A 21,801-nucleotide genomic window follows, 5' to 3' on the forward strand; every position below is an offset into this window, starting at 1 on the left:
GCCTCTGTCACCTTTGCTTAAAAAGAACAGTGACTGAGATCCCTCTTCCAGAACATTGGAGGAGATGCCGGTCTGTGTACGTATACACAATGTCTGAGATTGACACCTGTCACTATCTTCCCGGAAACTGAATTGTTAAATCTGATGGAAGCCAAGCCTTGGGCAAAGGAATAACTGTCAGTGCTGTCCCAAGAATGCCTAGACAAAGACGGTCTTCATTGAATATTCCTATCCACCCACATGTCCATTGCACACCCATTAATACTGTGTAGTCATCTACTTACCTTCTGACACAAGAGAAGAAAGCATTTTATCTTGTGTAAACAAACATAATCAAAATATTGGCATTGCTAGAGCCAGTGTCTCATAGAACTAACAAAAGTATACATCTATATATGTGTATGTGTATACACCAATATGTGTATGCACATATGCAAATAGGCAGGGCTTACTCACTTGCTATATAAATACCAGTGCATTCAAGGGAAAACTTTCTTATTTTCTCCTTAGAGAGAGAGTTGCAGCGTTCTTAAATTCAATGACAAAATGCCAGTTATCTTGATAGCGCTGTAATGAAATTATCTGGTAAACCTGACCATTTTACCACCCAACTTCCTATCTTCCCTTTGCAGTTATATACTACTACAGATTTATAACAATCTTTTGATATGATTCCACTTTAAAAGTTCATATACTTTATATGTATGTTATATAATTTAACAGAATTATTATGAGCTATGTTTGAGAGTAAAAATGAACTTAATATTACAAACTAGACATAACTGCTACGTTGCTTTCATTGAACTCTTTTTTTCTATTGAAGGTTTCAGATTCACTGTGATCACTGGCCATGATTTCATGTATTAATTCTCTATTGCTGCTTAATAAATTTCCCCAAAATTTTGCAGCCTTAAACAATAAACATTTATTTTCTTACCCAAGTTGCAGAGGGTCAAGAACCCGGATGTGGTTTCGCTGGATCATTCTGACTCTCTCTCGATGTGGGTTTCTCATAAAGTTGCAATCAAGCTCTTAGCCAGGTCTGGGAATTGAAGAGTAGTTTAATGGGGCTGGAATATTTGTTCCAGGCTCACATGTGAGGCTTCAGTTCCTCACCATAAGTGGACCTTTCTCCATCCATAGGGCCATAGGGCTGCACAAACATCGCAGCTGGCTTCCCCCACAGCAAGGGACAAGAGAAAAAGTGAAAGCAAGAGAAACACCAAGATAAAACCTGTAGTGTCTTTTATAACCAATCTCAGAAGTGATTGACATACCTTCTGCCATATGCTACTGGTCAAACAGAGCACCCTGGTACAGTGTAGGAGGCAGCTATACAAGAGTATGCATGCCAGAAGGTAAGGACCACTGGGAGCTATCTTAGAGGATGCCTATGACAAGGCTGTTTCACAATGTACTATATATAATATATTAATCAATAATTAAATTATTATATATATAATCTATACATCTCTATAAACGATACAAAAATCTCAATATCATATACTTGCTTCAAACATTATATTATACTGTTGGTGATTTTTCAAGTAGGTATATTCATTGGTTTTTTATTTTGTTTGTTTTTTTAAACATCTTTATTGGAGTATAATTGCTTTACAATGGTGTGTTAGATTCTGCTTTATAAAAACGTGAATCAGTTATATATATACATATATATGTCCCCATATCTCTTCCCCCTTGCGTCTCCCTCCCTCCCACCCTCCCACCCTCCCTATCCCATCCCTCTAGGTGGTCACATAGCACCGAGCTGATCTCCCTGTGCTATGCGGCTGCTTCCCACTAGCTATCTATTTTACATTTCGTAGTGTATATATGTCCATGACACTCTCTCACTTTGTCCCAGCTTACCCTTCCCGTTCCCCATATCCTCAAGTCCATTCTCTAGTAGGTCTGTGTCTTTATTCCCATCTTGCCCCTAGGTTCTTCATGACCTTTTTTTTTTTTTTTTAGATTACATATATATGTGTTAGCATACAGTATTTGTTTTGCCCTTTCTTAATTACTTCACTCTGTATGACACACTCTAGGTCCACCCACCTCACTACAAATAACTCAATTTATTTTCTTTTTATGGCTGAGTAATATTCCATTGTACATATGTGCCACATCTTCTTTATCCATTCATCTGTTTATGGACACTTAGGTTGCTTCCACATCCTGGCTATTGTAAATAGAGCTGCAATGAATATTTTGGTATGTCATTGCTTTTGAATTATGTTTCTTTCAGGGTATATGCCCAGTAGTGGGATTGCTGGGTCATATGGTAGTTCTATTTTTAGTTTTTTAAGGAACCTCCATACTGTTCTCCATAGTGGCTGTATCAATTTACATTGCCACCAACAGTGCAAGAGGGCTCCCTTTTCTCCACACCCTCTCCAGCATTTATTGTTTGTAGATTTTTTGATGATGGCCATTCTGACCGGTGTGAGATGATATCTCATTGTAGTTTTGACTTGCATTTCTCTAATGATTAAAGACGTTGAGCATTCTTTCATGTGTTTGTTGGCAATCTGTATATCTTCTATGGAGAAATGTCTATTTAAGTCTTCTGCCCATTTTTGGATTGGATTGTTTGTTTTTTTGACATTAAGCTGCATGAGCTGCTTGTAAATTTTGGACATTAATCCTTTGTCAGTTGCTTCATTTGTAAATATTTTCTCCCATTCTGGGGGTTGTATTTTCATCTTGTTTATGGTTTCCTTTGCTGTGCAAAAGCTTTTAAGTTTCATTAGGTCCCATTTGTTTATTTTTGTTTTTATTTCCATTTCTCTAGGAGGTGGGTCAATAAGGATCTTGCTGTGATTTATGTCATAGAGTGTTCTGCCTGTGTTTTCCTCTAAGAGTTTGATAGTGTCTGGCCTTACATTTAGGTCTTTAATCCATTTTGAGTTTATTTTTGTGTACGGTGTTAGAGAGTGTTCTAATTTCATTCTTTTAGATGTAACCAGTTTTCCCAGCACCACTTATTGAAGAGGCTGTCTTTTCTCCACTGTATATTCTTGCCTCCCTTATCAAAGATAAGGTGACCATATGTGCATGGGTTTATCTCTGGGCTTTCTATCCTGTTCCATTGATCTATATTTCTGTTTTTGTGCCAGTAGCATACTGTCTTGATTACTGTCATTTACTGTCCTGGAACCTGATTCCTCCAGCTCCGGTTTTCTTTCTCAAGATTGCTTTGGGTATTCGGGGTCTTTTGTGTCTCCATAACATATTGTGAAATTTTTTGTTCGAGTTCTGTGAAAAATGCCAGTGGTAGTTTGATAGGGATTGCATTGAATCTGTAGATTCCATTGGGTAGTATAGTCATTTTCACAATGTTGATTCTCCCACTCCAAGAACATGGTATATCTCTTCATCTATTTGTATCATCTTTAATTTCTTTCATCAGTATCTTATAAATTTCTGCATACAGGTCTTTTGTCTCCTTAGGTACGTTTATTCCTAGATATTTTATTCTTTTGTTGCAATGGTAAATGGGAGTGTTTTCTTAATTTCACTCTCAGATTTTTCAACATTAGTGTATAGGAATGCAAAAGATTTCTGTGCATTAACTTTGTATCCTGCTACTTTACCAAATTCATTGATTAGCTCTAGTAGTTTTCCGGTAACATCTTGAGGATTCTCTACGTATACTATCATGACATCTGCAAACAGTGACAGCTTTACTTCTTCTTTTCCAATTTGGATTCCTTTTATTTCTTTTTCTTCTCTGATTGCTCTGGCTAAAACTTCCAAAACTATGTTGAATAATAGTGGTAAGAGTGGGCAACCTTGTCTTGTTCCTGATCTTAGTGGAAATGGTTTCAGTTTTTCATCATTGAGGACAATGTTGGCTGTGGGTTTGTCATATATGACCTTTATTAGGTTGAGGAAAGTTCCCTCTATGCCTACTTTCTGGAGGGTTTTTAATCAGAAATCTGTGTTGAATTTTGTCAAAAGCTTTCTCTGCATCTATTGAGATGATCATATGGTTTTTCTCCTTCAATTTGTTAATATGGTGTATCACATTGATTGATTTGCGTATATTGAAGAATCCTTGCATTCATAGGATAAACCCCACTTGATCATGGTGTGTGATCCTTTTAATGTGCTGTTGGATTCTGTTTGGTAGTATTTTGTTGAGGATTTTTTCATCTATGTTCATCAGTGATATTGGCCTCTAGTTTTCTCTCTTTGTGACATCTTTGTCTGGTTTTGGTATCAGGGTGATGGTGGCCTCATAGAATGAGGTTGGGAGTGTTCCTCCCTCTGCGATATTTTGGAAGAGTTTGAGAAGGATAGGCGTTAGCTCTTCTCTAAATGTTTGATACAATTCGCCTGTGAAGCCATCTGGTCCTGGGCTTTTGTTTGTTGGAAGATTTTTAATCACAGTTTCAATTTCAGTGCTTGTGATTGGTCTGTTCATATTTTCTATTTCTTCCCGGTTCAGTCTCGGAAGGTTGTGCATTTCTAAGAATTTGTCCATTTCTTCCAGGTTGTCCATTTTATTGGCATACAGTTGCTTGTAGGAATCTTTCATGATCCTTTATATTTCTGTAGTGTCAGTTGATACTTCTCCTTTTTCATTTCTAATTCTATTTATTTGAGTCTTCTCCCTTTTTTTCTTGATGACTCTGGCTAATGGTTTATCAATTTTGTTTATCTTCTCAAAGAACCAGCTTTTAGTTTTATTGATCTTTGCTATCATTTCCTTCATTTCTTTTTCATTTGTTTCTGATCTGATCTTTATGATTTCTTTCCTTCTACTAACTTTGGGTTTTTTTTGTTCTTCTTTCTCTAATTGCTTTAGGTGTAAGGTTAGGTTGTTTGAGATGTTTCTTGTTTCTTAAGGTAGGATTGTATTGCTATAAACTTTCCTCTTAGAACTGCTTTTGCTGTATCCCATAGGTTTTGGGTCGTCGTGTTTTCATTGTCATTTGTTTCTAGGTATTTTTTGATTTCCTCTTTGATTTCTTCAGTTATCTCTAGGTTATTATTTTTTCCTGTAATTGATATCTAGTCTCATAGTGTTGTGGTTGGAAAAGATACTTGATACGATTTCAATTTTCTTAAATTTACCAAGGCTTGATTTGTGACCCAAGATATGATCTATCCTGGAGAATAATCCATGAGCACTTGAGAAGAAAGTGTATTCTGTTGTTTTTGGATGGAATGTCCTATAAATATCAATTAAGTTCATCTTGATTAATGTATCATTTAAAGCTTGTTTCCTTATTTATTTTCATTTTGGATGATCTGTCCATTGGTGAAAGTGGGGTGTTAACATCCTCTACTATGATTGTGTTACTGTCGATTTCCCCTTTTATGGCTGTTAGTATTTGCCTTATGTATTGAGGTGCTCCTATGTTGGGTGCATAAATATTTACAATTGTTATAACTTCTTCTTGGATTGATCCCTCGATCATTATGTAGTGTCCTTCTTTGTCTCTTCTAATAGTCTTTGTTTGAAAATCTATTTTGTCTGATATGAGAATTGCTACTCCAGCTTTCTTTTGATTTCCATTTGCATGGAATATCTTTTTCCATCCCCTCACTTTCAGTCATTATGTCTCCCTAGGTCTGAAGTGGGTCTCTTGTAGACAGTATATATATGGGTCTTGTTTTTTTATCCATTCAGCCAGTCTGTGTCTTTCGGTTGGAGCATTTAATCCATTTACATTTAAGGGAATTATCGATATGTATGCTCCTATTACCATTTTCTTAATTGTTTGGGGTTTCTTACTGTAGGTCTTTTCCTTCTCTTGTGTTTCCTGCCCAGAGAAGGTCCTTTAGCATTTCTTGTAAAGCTGGTTTGGTGGTGCTGAATTCTCTCAGCTTTTGCTTGTCTGTAAAGGTTTTAATTTCTCCATCAAATCTGAATGAAATCCTTGCTGGGTAGAGTAATCTTGGTTGTAGTTTATTCCCCTTTGTCACTTTAAATATGTCCTGCCACTCCCTTCTGACTTGCAGAGTTTCTGCTGAAAGAGCACCTGTTAACCTTATGGGGATTCCCTTATGTGTTATTTGTCATTTTTCCCTTGCTGCCTTTAATATTTTTTCTTTGTATTTAATTTTTGATAGTTTGATTAATATGTGTCTTGGCATATTTCTCCTTGGATTTACCCTGTATGGGACTCTCCATGCTTCCTGGACTTGATTAACTATTTCCTTTCCCATATTAGGAAGTTTTCAACTATAATCTCTTCAAATATTTTCTCAGTCCCTTTCTTTTTCTCTTCTTCTTCTGGGACCCCTATAATTCGAATGTTGATGTGTTTAATGTTGTCCCAGATGTCTCTGAGACTGTCCTCAATTCTTTTCATTCTTTTTCTTTACTCTGCTCTGCAGTAGTTATTTCGACCATTTTATCTTCCAGGTCACTTATCCATTCTTTTGTCTCAGTTATTCTGCTATTGATCCCTTCTAGAGAATTTTTAATTTCATTTATTGTGTTGTTCATCACTTTTTGTTTGCTCTTTACTTCTTCTAGGTCCTTATTAAACGTTTCTTGTATTTTCTCCACTTTTTTTCCAAGATTTTGGATCATTTTTACTGTCATTATTCTGAAATCTTTTTCAGGTAGACAGCCTATTTCCTCTTCATTTGTTAGGTCTGGGGGTTTTTGCCTTGCTTCTTCATCTGCTGTGTGTTTCTCTGGCTTCTCATGTTGCTTAACTTACCGTGTTTGGGGTCTCCTTTTCGCAGGCTGCAGGTTCGTAGTTCCCGTTGTTTTTGGTGTCTGCCCCCAGTGGCTACAGTTGGTTCAGTGGGTTGTGTAGGCTTCCTGGTGGAGGGGACTAGTGCCTGTGTTCTGGTGAATGAGGCTGGATCTTGTCTTTCTGGTGGGCAGGTCCACATCTGGTGATGTGTTTTGGGAGGTCTGGGCCTTATTATGATTTTAGGCAGCCTCTCTGCTAATGGACGGGGTTGTGTTCCTGTCTTGCTAGTTGTTTGGCATAGAGTGTCCAGCACTGTAGCTTGCTGGTCGTTGAGTGGAGCTGGGTCTTGGTGTTGAGATGGAGATCTCTGGGAGATTTTCGCCATTTGATATTACTTGGAGCTGGGAGGTCTCCTGTGGACCAATGTGCTGAACTTGGCTCTCCCACCTCAGAGGCACAGCCCTGACGCCTGGCTGGAGCACCAAGAGCCTGTCATTCACACGGCTCAGAATAAAAGTGAGAAAAGAAAGAAAGAAGAAGATAAAACAAAATAAAGTAAAATAAAACAAAGTTATTAAAATAAAAATTTTTTTAATAAAAGAAAAAAGAAAGAAAGAAGAGAGCAACCAATCTGGAAAACAAATCTACCAATTATAACAAGTGCTAAAAACTATACTAAAAAAAGAAAGAAAAAAAAAAAGGAAAGACAGAACCCTGGGTCAAATGGTAAATGCAAAGCTATACAGACAAAATCACACACAGAACCATACACATACACACTCACAAAAAGAGAAAAAGGGAAAAAAATATATATATATCGTTGCTCCCAAAGTCCACCTCCTCAATGTGGGATGACTCGTTGTCTATTCATGTATTCCACAGATGCAGGTACATCAAGTTGATTGTGGAGCTTTAATCCACTGCTTCTGAGGCTGCTGGGAGAAATTTCCCTTTCTCTTCTTTGTTCGCACAGCTCCCGGGGTTCAGGTTTGGATTTGGCCCCACCTCTGCCTGTAGGTCACCTGAGGGCATCTGTTCTTCACTCAGACAGGACGGGGTTAAAGGAGCAGCTGATTCGGGGGCTCTGGCTCACTGAGGCCGCGGTGAGGGAGGAATGAGGATGCAGGGCGAGCCTGCGGCGGCAGAGGCCAGCATGACGTTGCACCGGCCTGAGGCACGCTGTGTGTTCTCCTGTGGGAGTTGTCCCTGGATCACTGGACCCTGGCAGTGGTGGGCTGCACAGGCTCCCCGGAAGGGAGGTGTGGATAGTGGCCTGTGCTCGCACACAGGCTTGTTGGCGGCGGCAGCAGCAGCCTTAGCGTCTCATACCCGTCTCTGGGGTCCGCGCTGATAGCCATGGCTCGCGCCCATCTCTGGAGCTCCTTTAAGCGGCACTCTTAATCCCCTCTCCTCGCGTACCAGGAAACAAAGAGGGAAGAAAAAGTCTCTTGCCTCTTCGGCAGCTCCAGACATTTTCCCGGACTCCCTCCCGGCTAGCTGTGGCGCACTAGCCCCCTTTAGGCTGTGTTCACGCCGCCAACCCCAGTCCTCTCCCTGCGCTCTGACCGAAGCCCGAGCCTCAGCTCCCAGCCCCACCCGTCCCGGCGGAAGAGCAAACAACCCTCTCGGGCTGGTGAGTGCCAGTCGGCACCGGGCCTCTGTGCAGGAATCTCTCCGCTCTGCCCTCCGCACCCCTGTGGCTGCGCTCTCCTCCATGGCTCCGAAGCTTCCCCGCTCCGTCACTGCAGTCTCCACCCGCGAAGGGGCTTCCTAGTGTGTGGGAACCTTTCCTCCTTCACAGCTCCCTCTCACTGGTGCAGGTTCCGTCCCTATTCTTTTGTCTCTGTTTATTCTGTTTTCTTTTGCCCTACCCAGGTACGTGGGGAGTTTCTTGCCTTTTGGGAGGTCTGAGGTCTTCTGCTCATGTTTAGTAGGTGTTCTGTAGGAGTTGTTCCACATGTAGGTGTATTTCTGATATATTTGTGGGGAGGAAGGTGATCTCCACGTCTTACTCTTCCGTCATCATGAAGCCGTCTACTCATTGGTTTTTAAAAGTTACTCACACCTGGCTTATAATTCCTTTGTGTTGATACACCTTTATATCACATTCTGAAATCTGAGATAGCACACCTTGTATTATAAAATCTGTTCTCCATTACATAGGAAGTATTATACTTACATTACAAATGCATACCAGTAAAACTTAGGGAGCCTGTGATTTCTGAATAAAACAGAAGTTTCTGTCTAGAGCAGAGAGGGCAAATAGATTTCAACTCACTTTCTCAAGTGTTGTTTGTGAAGAATTCTGAGGCTATATTCAACCTCACTGATATGTCTTTTTTTTTGTTGTCTGCATTGGGTCTTCGTTGCTGCACACGGACTTTTCTCTAGTTGCAGTGAGTGAGGGCTATTCTTCCTTGTGGTGCATGGGTTTCTCATTGCGGTGGCTTCTCTTGTTGCGGAACACAGGCTCTAGGTTCACGGGCTTCAGTAGTTGCGGCACATGGGCTCAGTAGTTGTGGTGCACGGGCTTAATTGCTCCATGGCATGTGGGATCTTCCCGGACCAGGGATCAAACCCGTGTCCCATGCATTGGCAGGTGGACTCTTAACCACTGCGCCACCAGGGAAGTCCCTGATATTTGTCTTGATGCATCAGAGATGTCTGCTGTGGGTGCCGGGGGAAGAGATGTGTGGGACACATACCACATTTTTTCAGTCTTTGGTCTTCTAGAGCATATTGCCAACACAGGAACTCTGCCAGGATGAACAGTAATAATGCAAACCGTAGGTTGGAATGACAAAATAAACAGTGACATTCCCCCCCAATAGTTCTTATGAGATAGTCAGTATTTAAGAGCTTTGCCTTTATGACTTCAAAGGAAAACTGATTTCCAATAGGCATGTTTTGTCTCATATCTTTCCAGACAGAGTTCATTAACAACCCTAAATGATTGTCTGAACTTGGGGTAGAACAGCCTATTAGGTTGTTTCCAGGTAGGAAAGAATGTAGATCATAACCTATATATGAATGAAATTTGTCATTGTCAGCCTTCTGTATTAATTAAAGGCTTAAGTTACATTGTATCATCTCATTTATAAAATAAATTAAAAAATGGAAAACACAAAAGGAAAAATTTGAGATTGTTTTTCTTACCTCCAACCTTATTTTGCACGTAGAGTCCATGTTAGGTAATTCTAATGTGATTAGAAATTAAGGAGACTGGGGAAGGGAGGGTGGAGAGTGAGGGATGGTTTCTGGATGGGAAATAAAAAGCTACTACTTTTAACTTTTCCTAAATCCTTAGCAGATGATTTTAGCTCCACTTTAGTAGGTACTGTCAGGAGCCCTCCCTCTTAAGACCTCATTAATTTGGCTGCTTTGATTAATTTTAGATGAGTTAAGAAATAGCCATGGACAGACTACTGAAGTCTAGGGCTCACTTGATGAGATGTCAGGGCAATTTCTATGTACCTAACTTCAGTGTAGATAAGGGAAATGGGGGTAAGCTCCTCACTGCCTTTGCATGTATGGCAATCCTGAGCATTTCATTCTTAATGAGACTATAATGAAGAAATCAACAGAGGACTTGAAGGAAGAAGTATGGAGCTTATTAAAATATTTTGTTCCCAAGTACTTCTAGCTATGATTAAATTGTAAGGTATTAAAACCACTAGTCTGGATGTACCCATCTATGTGATAACTGGTTTAGAATATCCAGTAACTAGTACAGTGCCTGGTATGTGTAGGGACTGAATAAGTATTTATCAAATGAGTGAATACGGTCATTGAGGAAGCAGTTGATAGGGAAAAAATATGGACTTTAGTATCAGACAGACCTGGTTTCTAATGTTTACACCACCACTTTTGAGTGTGACCTTGGTATAATTAGTAGTATTTCTATTGTCTGTAACCCCTTTTCTCATCAAAAAACAAGGATAGTAGTTTATATCTCCCAGGCTTGTTTTGAGAATTTAACAAAATAACTCACCTGGCACAAGGTGAGTGCCTAATAGATGTTCATTCCCCTTCCCTTCCCTTATATTATTCTACTGCTATTTGCCAGTGGAGGAGCTTTATACGACAGCATTTGCACAGCTGCAAATAGAAACCAGCAACCAAAACCTACACTTATACCTCTCCCCAGCCAGTCAGCAGCCCTGTGACAGGAGCAAAGAGGCTGCAGGGCTCAGGAGCCTGAGACAGCCTGCTCTGGATCTTCTATAAATACCTACAAAGGGGTGTAGCCATATGAAACTCTGTATGAGCAACTGTCATCTAAACAGAAGGCCAGCCAGCTGACTGAGGTTACTCAGAATGGAAAGCCCACTGAAATGAATAAAATATCCAGATCTAGACAGCCAACATCAAGCTCTTTTTTCCCCTATTTAACCAATAACAGATATAACTGAGGCAGGAAGCATGTTTTTTAGCATTTTGGAGGGATAATATAAGAAAATCCTTTGGGATTGTGTAAAGTACTTTGGAAATTCATCACCTTTCTAGGGTTATACTTTTATTTAGCCGGATATGGCATCTTCTCTGCCTCCAAGACCCTTTATTTAAATTTCTCAACAAATACTAACTTTTTTGTCACTTTCCCTTCCAAATTTGGTTGCTGGATTAGTCTGCTAGGGCTTCCATGACAAAATACCACAGACTGGGTGGCTTAAACTGGGTGAAAAATTTATTTTTCTCACAGTTCTGGAGGACAGAAGGCCAAGATCAAGATGCCATCAGGATTGGTTTCTTGTGAGGCCCCTCTTCCTGGGATGTAGACAACTACCTCCTCACATGGCCTCTTCTCTGTGTTCATGGAGAGAAAGGTCTGATGTGTCTTCCTCTTCTTACAAGGACACCAGTCCCATTGGACCAGGGCCTCACCCTCATGATCTCATCTAACCCTAATTACCTCCACAAAGGCCCCATCCTCCAAACACAGCCACATTAGGGTTTAGGACTGCAACATAGAATTGGGGGGTGGGGACACAATTCATTCCGTAACAGTTGCTTCTTCCTTAAATTACTTTCCATAGATCTCTAGCACCTTTTTCTTCAGTCAGTTATCTCCAGTACAATGTATTATAGCATATAATCTTTCTTCCTGTACATTTGCCAAGTTTCAGGCAAATTGCAAGAATTAATACAAACCAGTGCCCCTTCCCTCAAGCTCTAGGCTTTAGTGCGAGAAATAGCTGAGGGGCAAGGGAGTGTGGTAAGTAGAATAATGGCTCCCTGATAATATCTATGAGCTAATCCCCAAAATCTTTGAATATGTTAGGTTCCATGGTAAAGGGGCATTAAGGTTGCAGGTGGAATTAAGGTTGCTAATCAGCTGACCTTAAAATAGGGAGATTATCCTGGATTATCCATGTGGGTCCAGTCTAATCACATGAGTCCTCAGCAGTAGAAGAGGGAGCCAGAAGGAAAGAGTCAGAAAGAGATATGACAATGGAAGCAGGGTCAGAGATATGTTGTGTTGCTGACTTGGAAGATGGAGGCCACAAGCCATGGAATGTGGGTGGCCTTTAAAAGCTGGAAAAGCAAGGAAACGGAGTCTCCCCTAGAGCCTCCAGAACGAAATTTTGCCTTGCCAACCTCTTGATTTGAGCCAGTGAGAACTGTGGCGGACTTCTGAGCTACAGAACAGTTAGCCAGTAAATTAGCATTGTTTTAAGCCACTACATTCGTGGTCATTTGTTACTGCACCAAGAGAAAACTAATACAGGAAGTTAGAAGTGGAGGAGAGAGAGTGATGCTTATGATGGACCTAGAATGTGTCAGGCATAAAACTAGGGGATTTATATGTTTTCTCTCTTAACACTATCGAGGAAGGTCTTACATGTTTTCTAGATTGGGAAACAGACTCAGAGTTTAAGTAACTTTCCCAGAGACATACAAGTAACCCAGTTAGTGCCTGGGCAATACAGAATTTCAGACCAGGTCCGTGAAGCTGATACAAAAAGATAGTGACCATGGTCTGCATCTAAGCCTGAGATCTACTATTGTGTGACCTTGGATAGGGCACTGGGACTCTCTTAGCCTCAATTTCTTCAATTGCCACATGATGTGAAAAGTTTAAGACTGCTGGAGAAGCAGGTGTCACACAAATAATTTTTATTCATACTGAATAAAGGTTTTATGAATTTTATGATAAATTATTTAAAAATGCTTTAGAGATAGAATCTATGATCATTGAATTAATCAGTCAATACATCTTTAATTATTTCATCTTGTAAAGCTAAAGACCTCTTTTCAGGTGGTCTCATTTAATCTAACCCAAAGCCTCCATATATATTGTTGAAACCAACCCATATAATAGAGCCTCAGAGAGGAATATAACATAATGGTAAAATTCCCAGAAGTCAGATTTGGATCCAGATGCTGGCTCTAACATTTATCAGTTTTATGACCTGGAGTAAGTTATTTCACCTCTCTCAGTGTTAGCTTCCTCATATATAAAATGAGGATAATAAATATAACTGTCTCTCCTTTAAAATATAAATATATATAATATAAATATATAAAATATAAACATAATATAAATATGTAAATTAGGATATATAATATTTACAAAATATAAGTATAAAATAAGGTTCTAACAAACAGTTAAGCCCATTTATTCACAAGTCCAAGGTGGCACCATTAGAAGCAATCAGTATGTAAAGTTCATGAGAGAACTGTAAAGGTTGATGGCATATATGGTTTTTATCCCATAATTTTTTACTGTAATTGAAGGTTTCTGTGTTATAGCACTCACTCTCAAGTGGCTTTTGCACTTAGCATTATGGAGTCAATAATACTGACAAAATACCTCAAGAGTTTAAAGATGATCTCATGTGGAACCCCTCCAAGTCCCCAGTTTTGTGATGCTCAGTTTTCTAATATCATATGTATATTTATAGCTTTATATTTTTAGTGTAATCAGCTTAACTTTGATAGAAAAATAATATTAGGATAAGTATAAAATAAGTTGAAGTTGTATGTTTCAAATAATTTTAGGTTTTTTTTTTAAGATTTCAAATTTGGCAATTAAAAAAATACATTTAGTTAGATGTTTATTAAACTTATTTTATTGTATAAATTAAATGAAAGCCTTATAACTTGTATTACAATTCTTACCATTTTAATAAGAACATTAAAATTTTAAACATCTTCTACATTTCATGCACTTCTACTCATTAAGTGGGAATTTAATATGGAAACTTTGGCAATGGTCTTGCAAACTTGCTTCTAATTAAATTTAGTTTCCATTAATCTATATTCTGACAGTCTTTTGATTACTAACATATTTCAAGTAGCCTGAAAATATATATTTATTGCCTGCTTTTTGTATTTTAGAAAGCCAAGCTCTTTGGTTTGTAAAAAGTTGTACATATATTTAATGGGAAAGTAATAGTCATGGCTTCATCTTGAAATACTCTCTTGAAGTCATTTAGAGCAACACTAGCTGCTGTTACAAACCCTGCTTTTCAGTGGCTTAACACTCACACACTAGTCAGTGCGGGAATCCCTGGTCGATGGGTGGCTTTTCTTTTCTTTGGGTAGTGATTTTGAGACCCCAGCTCCTTCCAGTTCATGGCTCTGCCATCCCCTAGGGCCTCTGAGTTCTCTGCATTCAGTTATGGATGAGGCGTGAGAACAGAGAAGGCATTCCAGCGCTGTTCTTGAAAACCCCTGGTCCACAAGACGTAAACATCAACTCTCTCCCCTTCCACTGGTGAGAATTAGTTACATGCTCACATAAGGATGTAGGGGGAGCTGAGAAATGTAGTCTCTGCCTGGGAGCAGCCTCCTGATAACAACTCCACAGTGTGGAATGGAGAACATAAATTTTGGTGGACACTGCCAAAGGGGGTATATGAGAATGTACAAATACACCAACTACAGAATTTTATAAAATTGCTTATTATTATCTAATAGTCCAGTGTCTAGGCACCAGTGTCAGTAGGACATGTTCTTAGAGGTCTTCTGAATTTTTTTATTCTATCACAATCCAAAACAGCATCAATTTTTAAAAGTTACCCAAAGCTATAGTCTGAGACCATAGAAACATTTTCTTTTTTTGAAAAATGTATCACCTTTGGACTTGGTATGTTTTTGCCTCTGTACAATAATTGACAGCAATCTAAGCCTGTGTATATTACTTCAAAAATATAATTCATATTTTTTCAGGACTTTTCAGCGTTCATTTTTTACAAGTCTAGTGATGTAATTTTTTTCCAATATTATGCATAAGTAATATATTACTGTAGCTTTAGATTCTTGTAACATAATGTACTATCTAGGCCTAAAGATTTTTTAATTAATTGGATTATTTAATTGCAAAATATATCTGATATGTTTTTTATAGAGAATGCCATAAATATAGAATAGAAATAAAATTTGTCTTCAAGAATGTAAAGATTTGAATGGGATCCTGCTAATGTTTGATCAGAGCCCCACTGGATTTCCAAATGCCTAATTACAAAATTCTCAAAGTATTCTGTGATATTTACAGAATTCATTAATGGGAAATACTCATTTTGATTTTAGGAGTATATTTCCAAAGTTATGTAAGAGGGAACTCTTTATATATCTGTGGAAATAAACTGCTTGCAATTTTCTCTTAAACATGTTTTGGAATGGATACTTTCTATTTCTAATCTGTAGTCATTCTCATAACCAGTGTCTGACAAGATTACATGCTGCCTCACCAAGGTTTGGTGACTTTTTTACAGTTTTATTGACATGGTTCACTTTCTGTTCTTCCCTTCTGATTTGTTTTCAATTGGGAATATTTCTTATTAAATCTTTTATTTTCATTACTACTTGAAGTTTATGGCCAGTTGTAAAATTTTTCAGTGATTCCAAGTACTGATACCAGAAACATTTTGGATTAACATATTTATTTGTCTTTATTTTCTGGCTCATATGAATATTATATACATAAGATTACCCTGCTCTCTGTAAAAAAAGGACATTGTAAGTTAATTACTTTGGCTTATTATTCTGCAGCTTTATCTTAAATAGATAATATATGCAATCTTGCTAAATTCACAATAACATATAAATAGTATCATTTACAATGGAAGATTAACAAAAGAACCTCTTTCTTCATCACAGACTATTATAAGAATGAATCTCTACAAAACAAGTGTTCTTTTTGTCTTTAAACCACTTTTCTCTTAACTGGCTGTCCTAAATTTTCATTTAGGAAGAAAGCATTTTGCATGCTAGGAGGTGAGAAACATAAGGAAGGTAATTATAATGGAATTTAAATAATTCACTTACATTTCTTTGGCAATAAAATAAAGCATGTTGTCTTAGGGTTTATTTTTTTATAAGCGCTAAAATATGTCTTTCAAATTACTAATATTATAAAAGAAACCACACAACACTGTCGTCTCCCCAGCTCAAATATTACTGTTTTCCAACAGCAGATTTGGCAGTCATTCAGAGGCAAGTAGTATTAGGCTTTTTAGATTTTCAAATATATCTGAACTGCTGTTGATTGCTCCCCAAATCAGGTCAGATACACTCTCTGCAGGAACATTTCCCAGAGGTACTGTATGTTCAAATGGAAGATTTTCATGTTTCACAGTCAGCCTCATTTATTTTCCAGACCTCTAAATTTTTCATACTAAGTAGCAGCATCTCACTTTGTGAACAATGGGGTCTTTATTAATTAAACAGAGTCAACAGGGTTGATTTATTCTCTCTCTTCTCAGTTGAATTACCAAGCACACAAATCAGAGAGGAAATATTTCTCATAGTAGAATGTTCTCCAAGCCAGTAAATCTGGGATTATCTCATCATACCGATTATGTCAAAGCTCTTTAGTCACCATGCTCACCAGGACATAAAATTGAATCGTATACACACAAATGGCCCCGTTCCAGCATCACAGGAAGAATTCCAAGTTTTACTTACAATATTCAGAAAACCCTAATTATTAACAAAAAACAAAGAAACAGCCATGATCATTATTGAATATCTACTCTTCACCAGGCACTTTACATGCATTACCTGTGTTTTAGAAGCATTGGTTCTGGATGTGTTTTTTTTTTTTCTAGTGATTGGCTATTGTATTTGCATGTTTGGCGCTAAGGTGTGTGTTTTTCAATTGTGTACAGAGAAGTGTATTATGAACATAAGATTAACCAATTAATATTTTATGGTATTATTTTGTATTTGGAGAAAGATCAGATGTTGATTTGTTGATTAAAAAGTGCCAAATGAAGTTTACTGTCAAGGATGACTTTCTGGCAGAACTTTCTAATATTCATTGTTCAGAGTCTATAACTACATTTTCTTCTTAAACATTTTACTTTTGCTTATTTTATATTATCAATTCAGTGGAATGTCCATATATGGGCAGTTATAATATTTCAAACATGAGAATTTTTTTAAGTCACATAAGAAAGTGTGTACCCAACCTTACCCCTCAGGTAATTAATTGTGCCTGTTTTTCTTCCTTTCCAGCCTCCCCAGTTAAGGAGCATTGTAGGGGAGGAAGGATTTATAATAATCTAAATTAAAGTCTCTTCTTTGGACTAACATATTATAAATGTGCTGATAAACAGTAAAGTAAATATACTAAGATATCCCATCAAGCTTTTTCCTTTCAGTTTTAAACAGGTACGTTGTATGGGACAATGTGTCCTCATTTCCCCTTGCAGTGGTATTCTAGCCCTCTGTGTTACACTCACTGGTAATTCTTTAAAACCACTTTCAATTTAGGCAGCTTTCCAGCTTTACAAAAGCCTTGAAATGAAGTTAACCTGTGCAGAATCAAATGCTTTGTAAGTTTAGCCTCCATAATAAGAAATCGCACTAAACCATTTTAAAGAGGTAATAGTAACATGGATTACTGTCAAGAGAATAACTATTCTTTGTATCACTTAACCACACTCTGAGGTTTTGAAACTATGAAGATATCTGGGCCTTGCCACCTCTACCTCCATCTTAAACAACCTAAGTGCATTTACTCTATCGTGAAACTATAAGTGATCTTCTTCCATGGAAAGCTGCATTTTCAATATTTAAACAGAAGAGTGGAACAATTTGTTTTAGGGGATAGGGATAGAATTTAGAATATAGGACTGAAAACAAACCAAATCTAGTAATAACAGTGAAACTGACCATTGGTACTAAGTGCAACATTTCAGTTATTGTCATCAACAGGCACTAAAGTAAGTGCCTCTTTGTGACAGATCCCAAGTTGTGCTCAAAGGCACACTCGTCCCATGCGTGCTAATAGGGCATGTTAGTTTGAGTAATATTATAAACTCTTGGAGAGTCGTAAGACACATTAGTATATTTAGGGCTCTGGGAAATCCTACAGTAAAAAAAACCTACTTAACTATGTTTAAACTAGTGTATCTCAAAGTTATTTGACCATAGAATTCTCTTCTTCACATAATATGTATTAAAAACCCTTATAACACACTTCAGAATGTTATTCTGTAATATTTTAGGAAGTAGGAGATACTTTGAGATCCACAATCTTATTTGATCCTCATAAGTGCCAGCCCTCAGATGGACTTGATCTAAGACATGATGCTTCTCTGAGGTTGAGTTTGAGTAGGATGGGGGCAGGGGAAACTGATCTAGGATGGATAGGGCAGTGAGGTAAGCCAGGGCTAGAACAAGGATCCAAGGAGAAGGAATAAGTCATCCTATTCCAGAAGCTGTCTGTCCAGGACTCAGGAGCTGGGCAGATAGTGGTGGATTTAGGCGAGTCATCCAGCTGAAGGCTGGGAGTTGGATACTAGGTCTAAAAAACACCATGCATCAGGTAGCTGCACAAGTAGTGATGTTTCACCACTTCCTGAACATGCCCCATATGTTTGTACGTCCTTCCTTACCTCTGCTTGTGTTCTTCCCTGAAACGCCTAGTTACTTGTTCTGAGAATATGTTTGGTACCATAGACTCAGAGATAAGAAACAGCTCCTGCCCTAAAGGAGCTTTGTATGCAGTACAAAGGCCTAAAAATAAACAGGCATTTGTAATATGGTATAAGAGATAAGGCCATGGGCACAGATTGGAGGAATCTAGAGGGAGATTTGGTTCTTTAGAATTAGTTTGAGTTAGCTGAATAAACAAGACGGGAAGGGGGAAGATTGTAGCAGAGAAGAAAGTATTGTTGAGGCAGGTAAGAAACAAGGTATTTCGTACTATGGAATATGTATTTGATCCAGAAGGCATTAGTTTGCACTGAATTTTTAGCAGGTGAGCAGCAGTGTATGATCTGTCATTTAGGAAGATCTCTTGGCTGGAGTGGAGGATGAATTAAAAAACTAGAACAGAGGCAAAGAGACAAGCTGTTTCAGTGACCCAGGCCATAGCATTGGAAAAGGAGAAAGGAAAAGATTCCAGAGATGTTACAGAAAGGCAATCACAGGACTTGCTGATGGATAAAGAAGAGTGAGGAGTCAAAGATAACACATTCTCCTGCATTCTTTTGTTTTTTATCAAAGAATAAAGAAAAAAATGGGTTTTGTTGAACCTAAAAACGTATCTAAGACTTTTAAAAACTATTGGATCCAGTTCCAACTGCTTCCTAATTCAGGAGACTGCAGTAGGGTGGAAGCAGTGTCACTGGGATCACTGCTTGCGTGGTGGGTAGAAGTACAGTCTTTCAGATTGTAATTGTATCCCTTTTTCTTCCCAAGTCACGTAACACAGACTACATCCTGGATGCATCCCGTGATGAGCGCACTGACCCTGTCCTGCTCAGAGGAGAACGAAGAGGATTGCTCCAGAGAACTTCCTGACCAGAAGAATTGATGGTTTTCTGTGGGAAGCTGCGGTCCATGGTCTTCTGGCATCTCCGTCGACGTGGAGGACTCTGACACGCGACATCTAAAATAGGAGTAAACCACACACTATTTAGTGAAGTGAAATGGAGATTGGATTTAAGCTATTTTTGTAAAACTTTTTGATATAACTGTATACATTTACAAAATTAATTGCCACTACAGTAGTTCTTTAGGAATAATCTGGTCCTGTTTTTGAAATCATATGTAATTAGATTTTATAATATATATAATTTTTCATATGTAATTATGTAATTTTATAGTTAGTTCTTTATAGAATACCAGACACAGTGGTTTTTATAATTAAGACACATTGAAAATTACATGAACATAGTGAAACACTTCATTTATTTGGTAATTCACTAACCTCTTATATGCGTACCTTAGGAAAGTGATTTCAGCAAGCTTTTCCACAGGCCACTGGATATATAGCTTACATCTTTATGATGCTTTCTAATTTACAAAATGCTTTTCAGACCCTGTTTTGTGTAAATCATACAATACGCCTGTGAGGCAACTCCACTGGGTATTTTTCAGTTAGGGAAAGAGCAGTTCAGAGAAATGAAGCACCTTGTCCTGGAGCTGAGGCTCACACCCTCACCTTCAGATTCCATGTCCAGGCCCCTTTGCCCCACACCCTGATGTCCCTGCAGAGGCAGGTCGCAGCCCGACACACAGGGTCGCATGTCTCTGTTGATGCAGCTGAGCTCCACAGCTGTGTACCCCTGGGGCCACAGAGACTCAGGGGGCACTTGTTCATTCAAACATGGCCCCCACCCAACCTCATGGTTCTCCTATAAACCCTTCCCCCAAACACTCACCAAGCAGGGGCATGGCTTTGTGATGTTGATTCAATGGGCTTCTTTCAGCAGCTCACATTTTTCTAAAGTAAAGGGACCGACTCCCTCTTGGGATTTGCCCTGCTGGGTTGTCCTTGCCAGAGGGAGTGTTGAGGGGAGCTGATGAATGGAGGGGCATCCGGAATCTATGTATCAAAAGAGACATCCTTGAACTCCTCTGCTGTGCGTTCCAGACTGACCTCATTATTGCTGATATCAGCCTCCAGACCGATTATGCTTCCGATCTTATTTCATCTTACTGTAAGAATGCTACTAGACAGTTTTTGGAAGGAATGAGCCATTGACTTGGAGTGCTAAAGATTTTCTCTCCGTTTAATGATTTAAACATGGGGCTGGGAAGTTGGGGTGGGGGGTGGGCAGGGAGGAGGAAGTCATTTTAAATGCTCTGGGCATTAAGTACCAACTGAATAACAAAAAGGGACTTATCCTTACGCAGTGTTATTATATAGTTAGGTGATGTACTGTACTGAGTAAGCAAGTGAGCAAGAATCATTAATTAATCAGAATACTGTTCCCAAACCATCCGTGATAGCACAGAGACGTTACCGTGTCTGTCTGGCCTCCTCTTCTCCCCACCACCGCCACTGCTCTTCTTCCTTTCCCTCCTCTCCTCACTCCCTTCTCTCTTTCTCTCTCTCCTGCCCTCCCCACCTCTGAAATACAAGTAAGAAAAAGGAACTCGGAGCCTTGAGGATCACTTGACTCAGTGATTTTCAAACATCTTTTGGTGAAAAAGACTCATTTTTCAAATGAATTCTTAAACAGAATCTCAATATTTGTAACAGATTTTTTTTTTTAATATTTCTGTCCTGCTTCAAACAAGATGGAGGCCCAATTAAAACAGCCCCCAGCACTGCTATGCAAACCTAAAACTCCTCAGAATATAGTGTCAGAATCATCCATTGTAACCATTTATATACATGAGTAAACTGAGATCTTGAGAGCTCACACAGTGAGGTCAAACTTAGACCTAGATCTTGAGTCTCCTAGTCTACGACATTGCATATGGTATATTATATAGATCTATGTGGTAAATATATGTGCACATTATGCTCAGGCACACATTCCTGAATATATGTAGGATTTATAATTTATGTCTTGAATGATAACATAAGTCAAATCCAGGCTGATAGGTAGTCATTAGCCCTGAGAAAAGTTTCAGAATGGCTGGAGAAACTTGTGTTTCCTCTGACAGCTCTTTGAATATTAGGAAGCTGCAGGGAGACAAGTTTTGAGAGAAGGCCCTGAAGGAGCTCTTTCCTTGTGTCCCCCAGAGGTGAGTGAGATTCTCAAACACCCCAAGTTACTTTTATAAATTAGTATCTATAATTGTGAAAGTACAGACTATTTGTGGTTGCCAAATTAATGGTATGAAGTGTCCCTCCCTTTCCTGGGAGTGTTTTTCTAATTTGTTTCTAGTGAGGAAGACACAGAAGATGCTCAAGTCACTTGGCATCAAGATCCTCAGGAAGCAGTTC

General features: G+C 38.6%; 1 protein-coding gene across 2 annotated transcripts in view; it reads left to right on the forward strand.

Moving 5' to 3' along the window:
* Positions 1-19,767, forward strand: part of STXBP4 (syntaxin binding protein 4) — a 182,471-nt gene extending 162,704 nt beyond the window's left edge. For both annotated transcript variants that reach the window (XM_079903546.1, XM_079903547.1), the window contains one exon: positions 19,320-19,767. In XM_079903546.1, coding sequence (XP_079759672.1) covers positions 19,320-19,434 — 115 coding nt within the window. In that variant the 3' untranslated portion in view covers positions 19,435-19,767. The remainder of the gene's footprint in view (positions 1-19,319) is intronic.
* Positions 19,768-21,801: the final 2,034 nt, after the last annotated feature.

The sequence above is a fragment of the Stenella coeruleoalba genome (genome assembly GCF_951394435.1).
Source record: "Stenella coeruleoalba genome assembly, chromosome: 19".
Classification (NCBI taxonomy): Eukaryota; Metazoa; Chordata; class Mammalia; order Artiodactyla; family Delphinidae; genus Stenella; species Stenella coeruleoalba.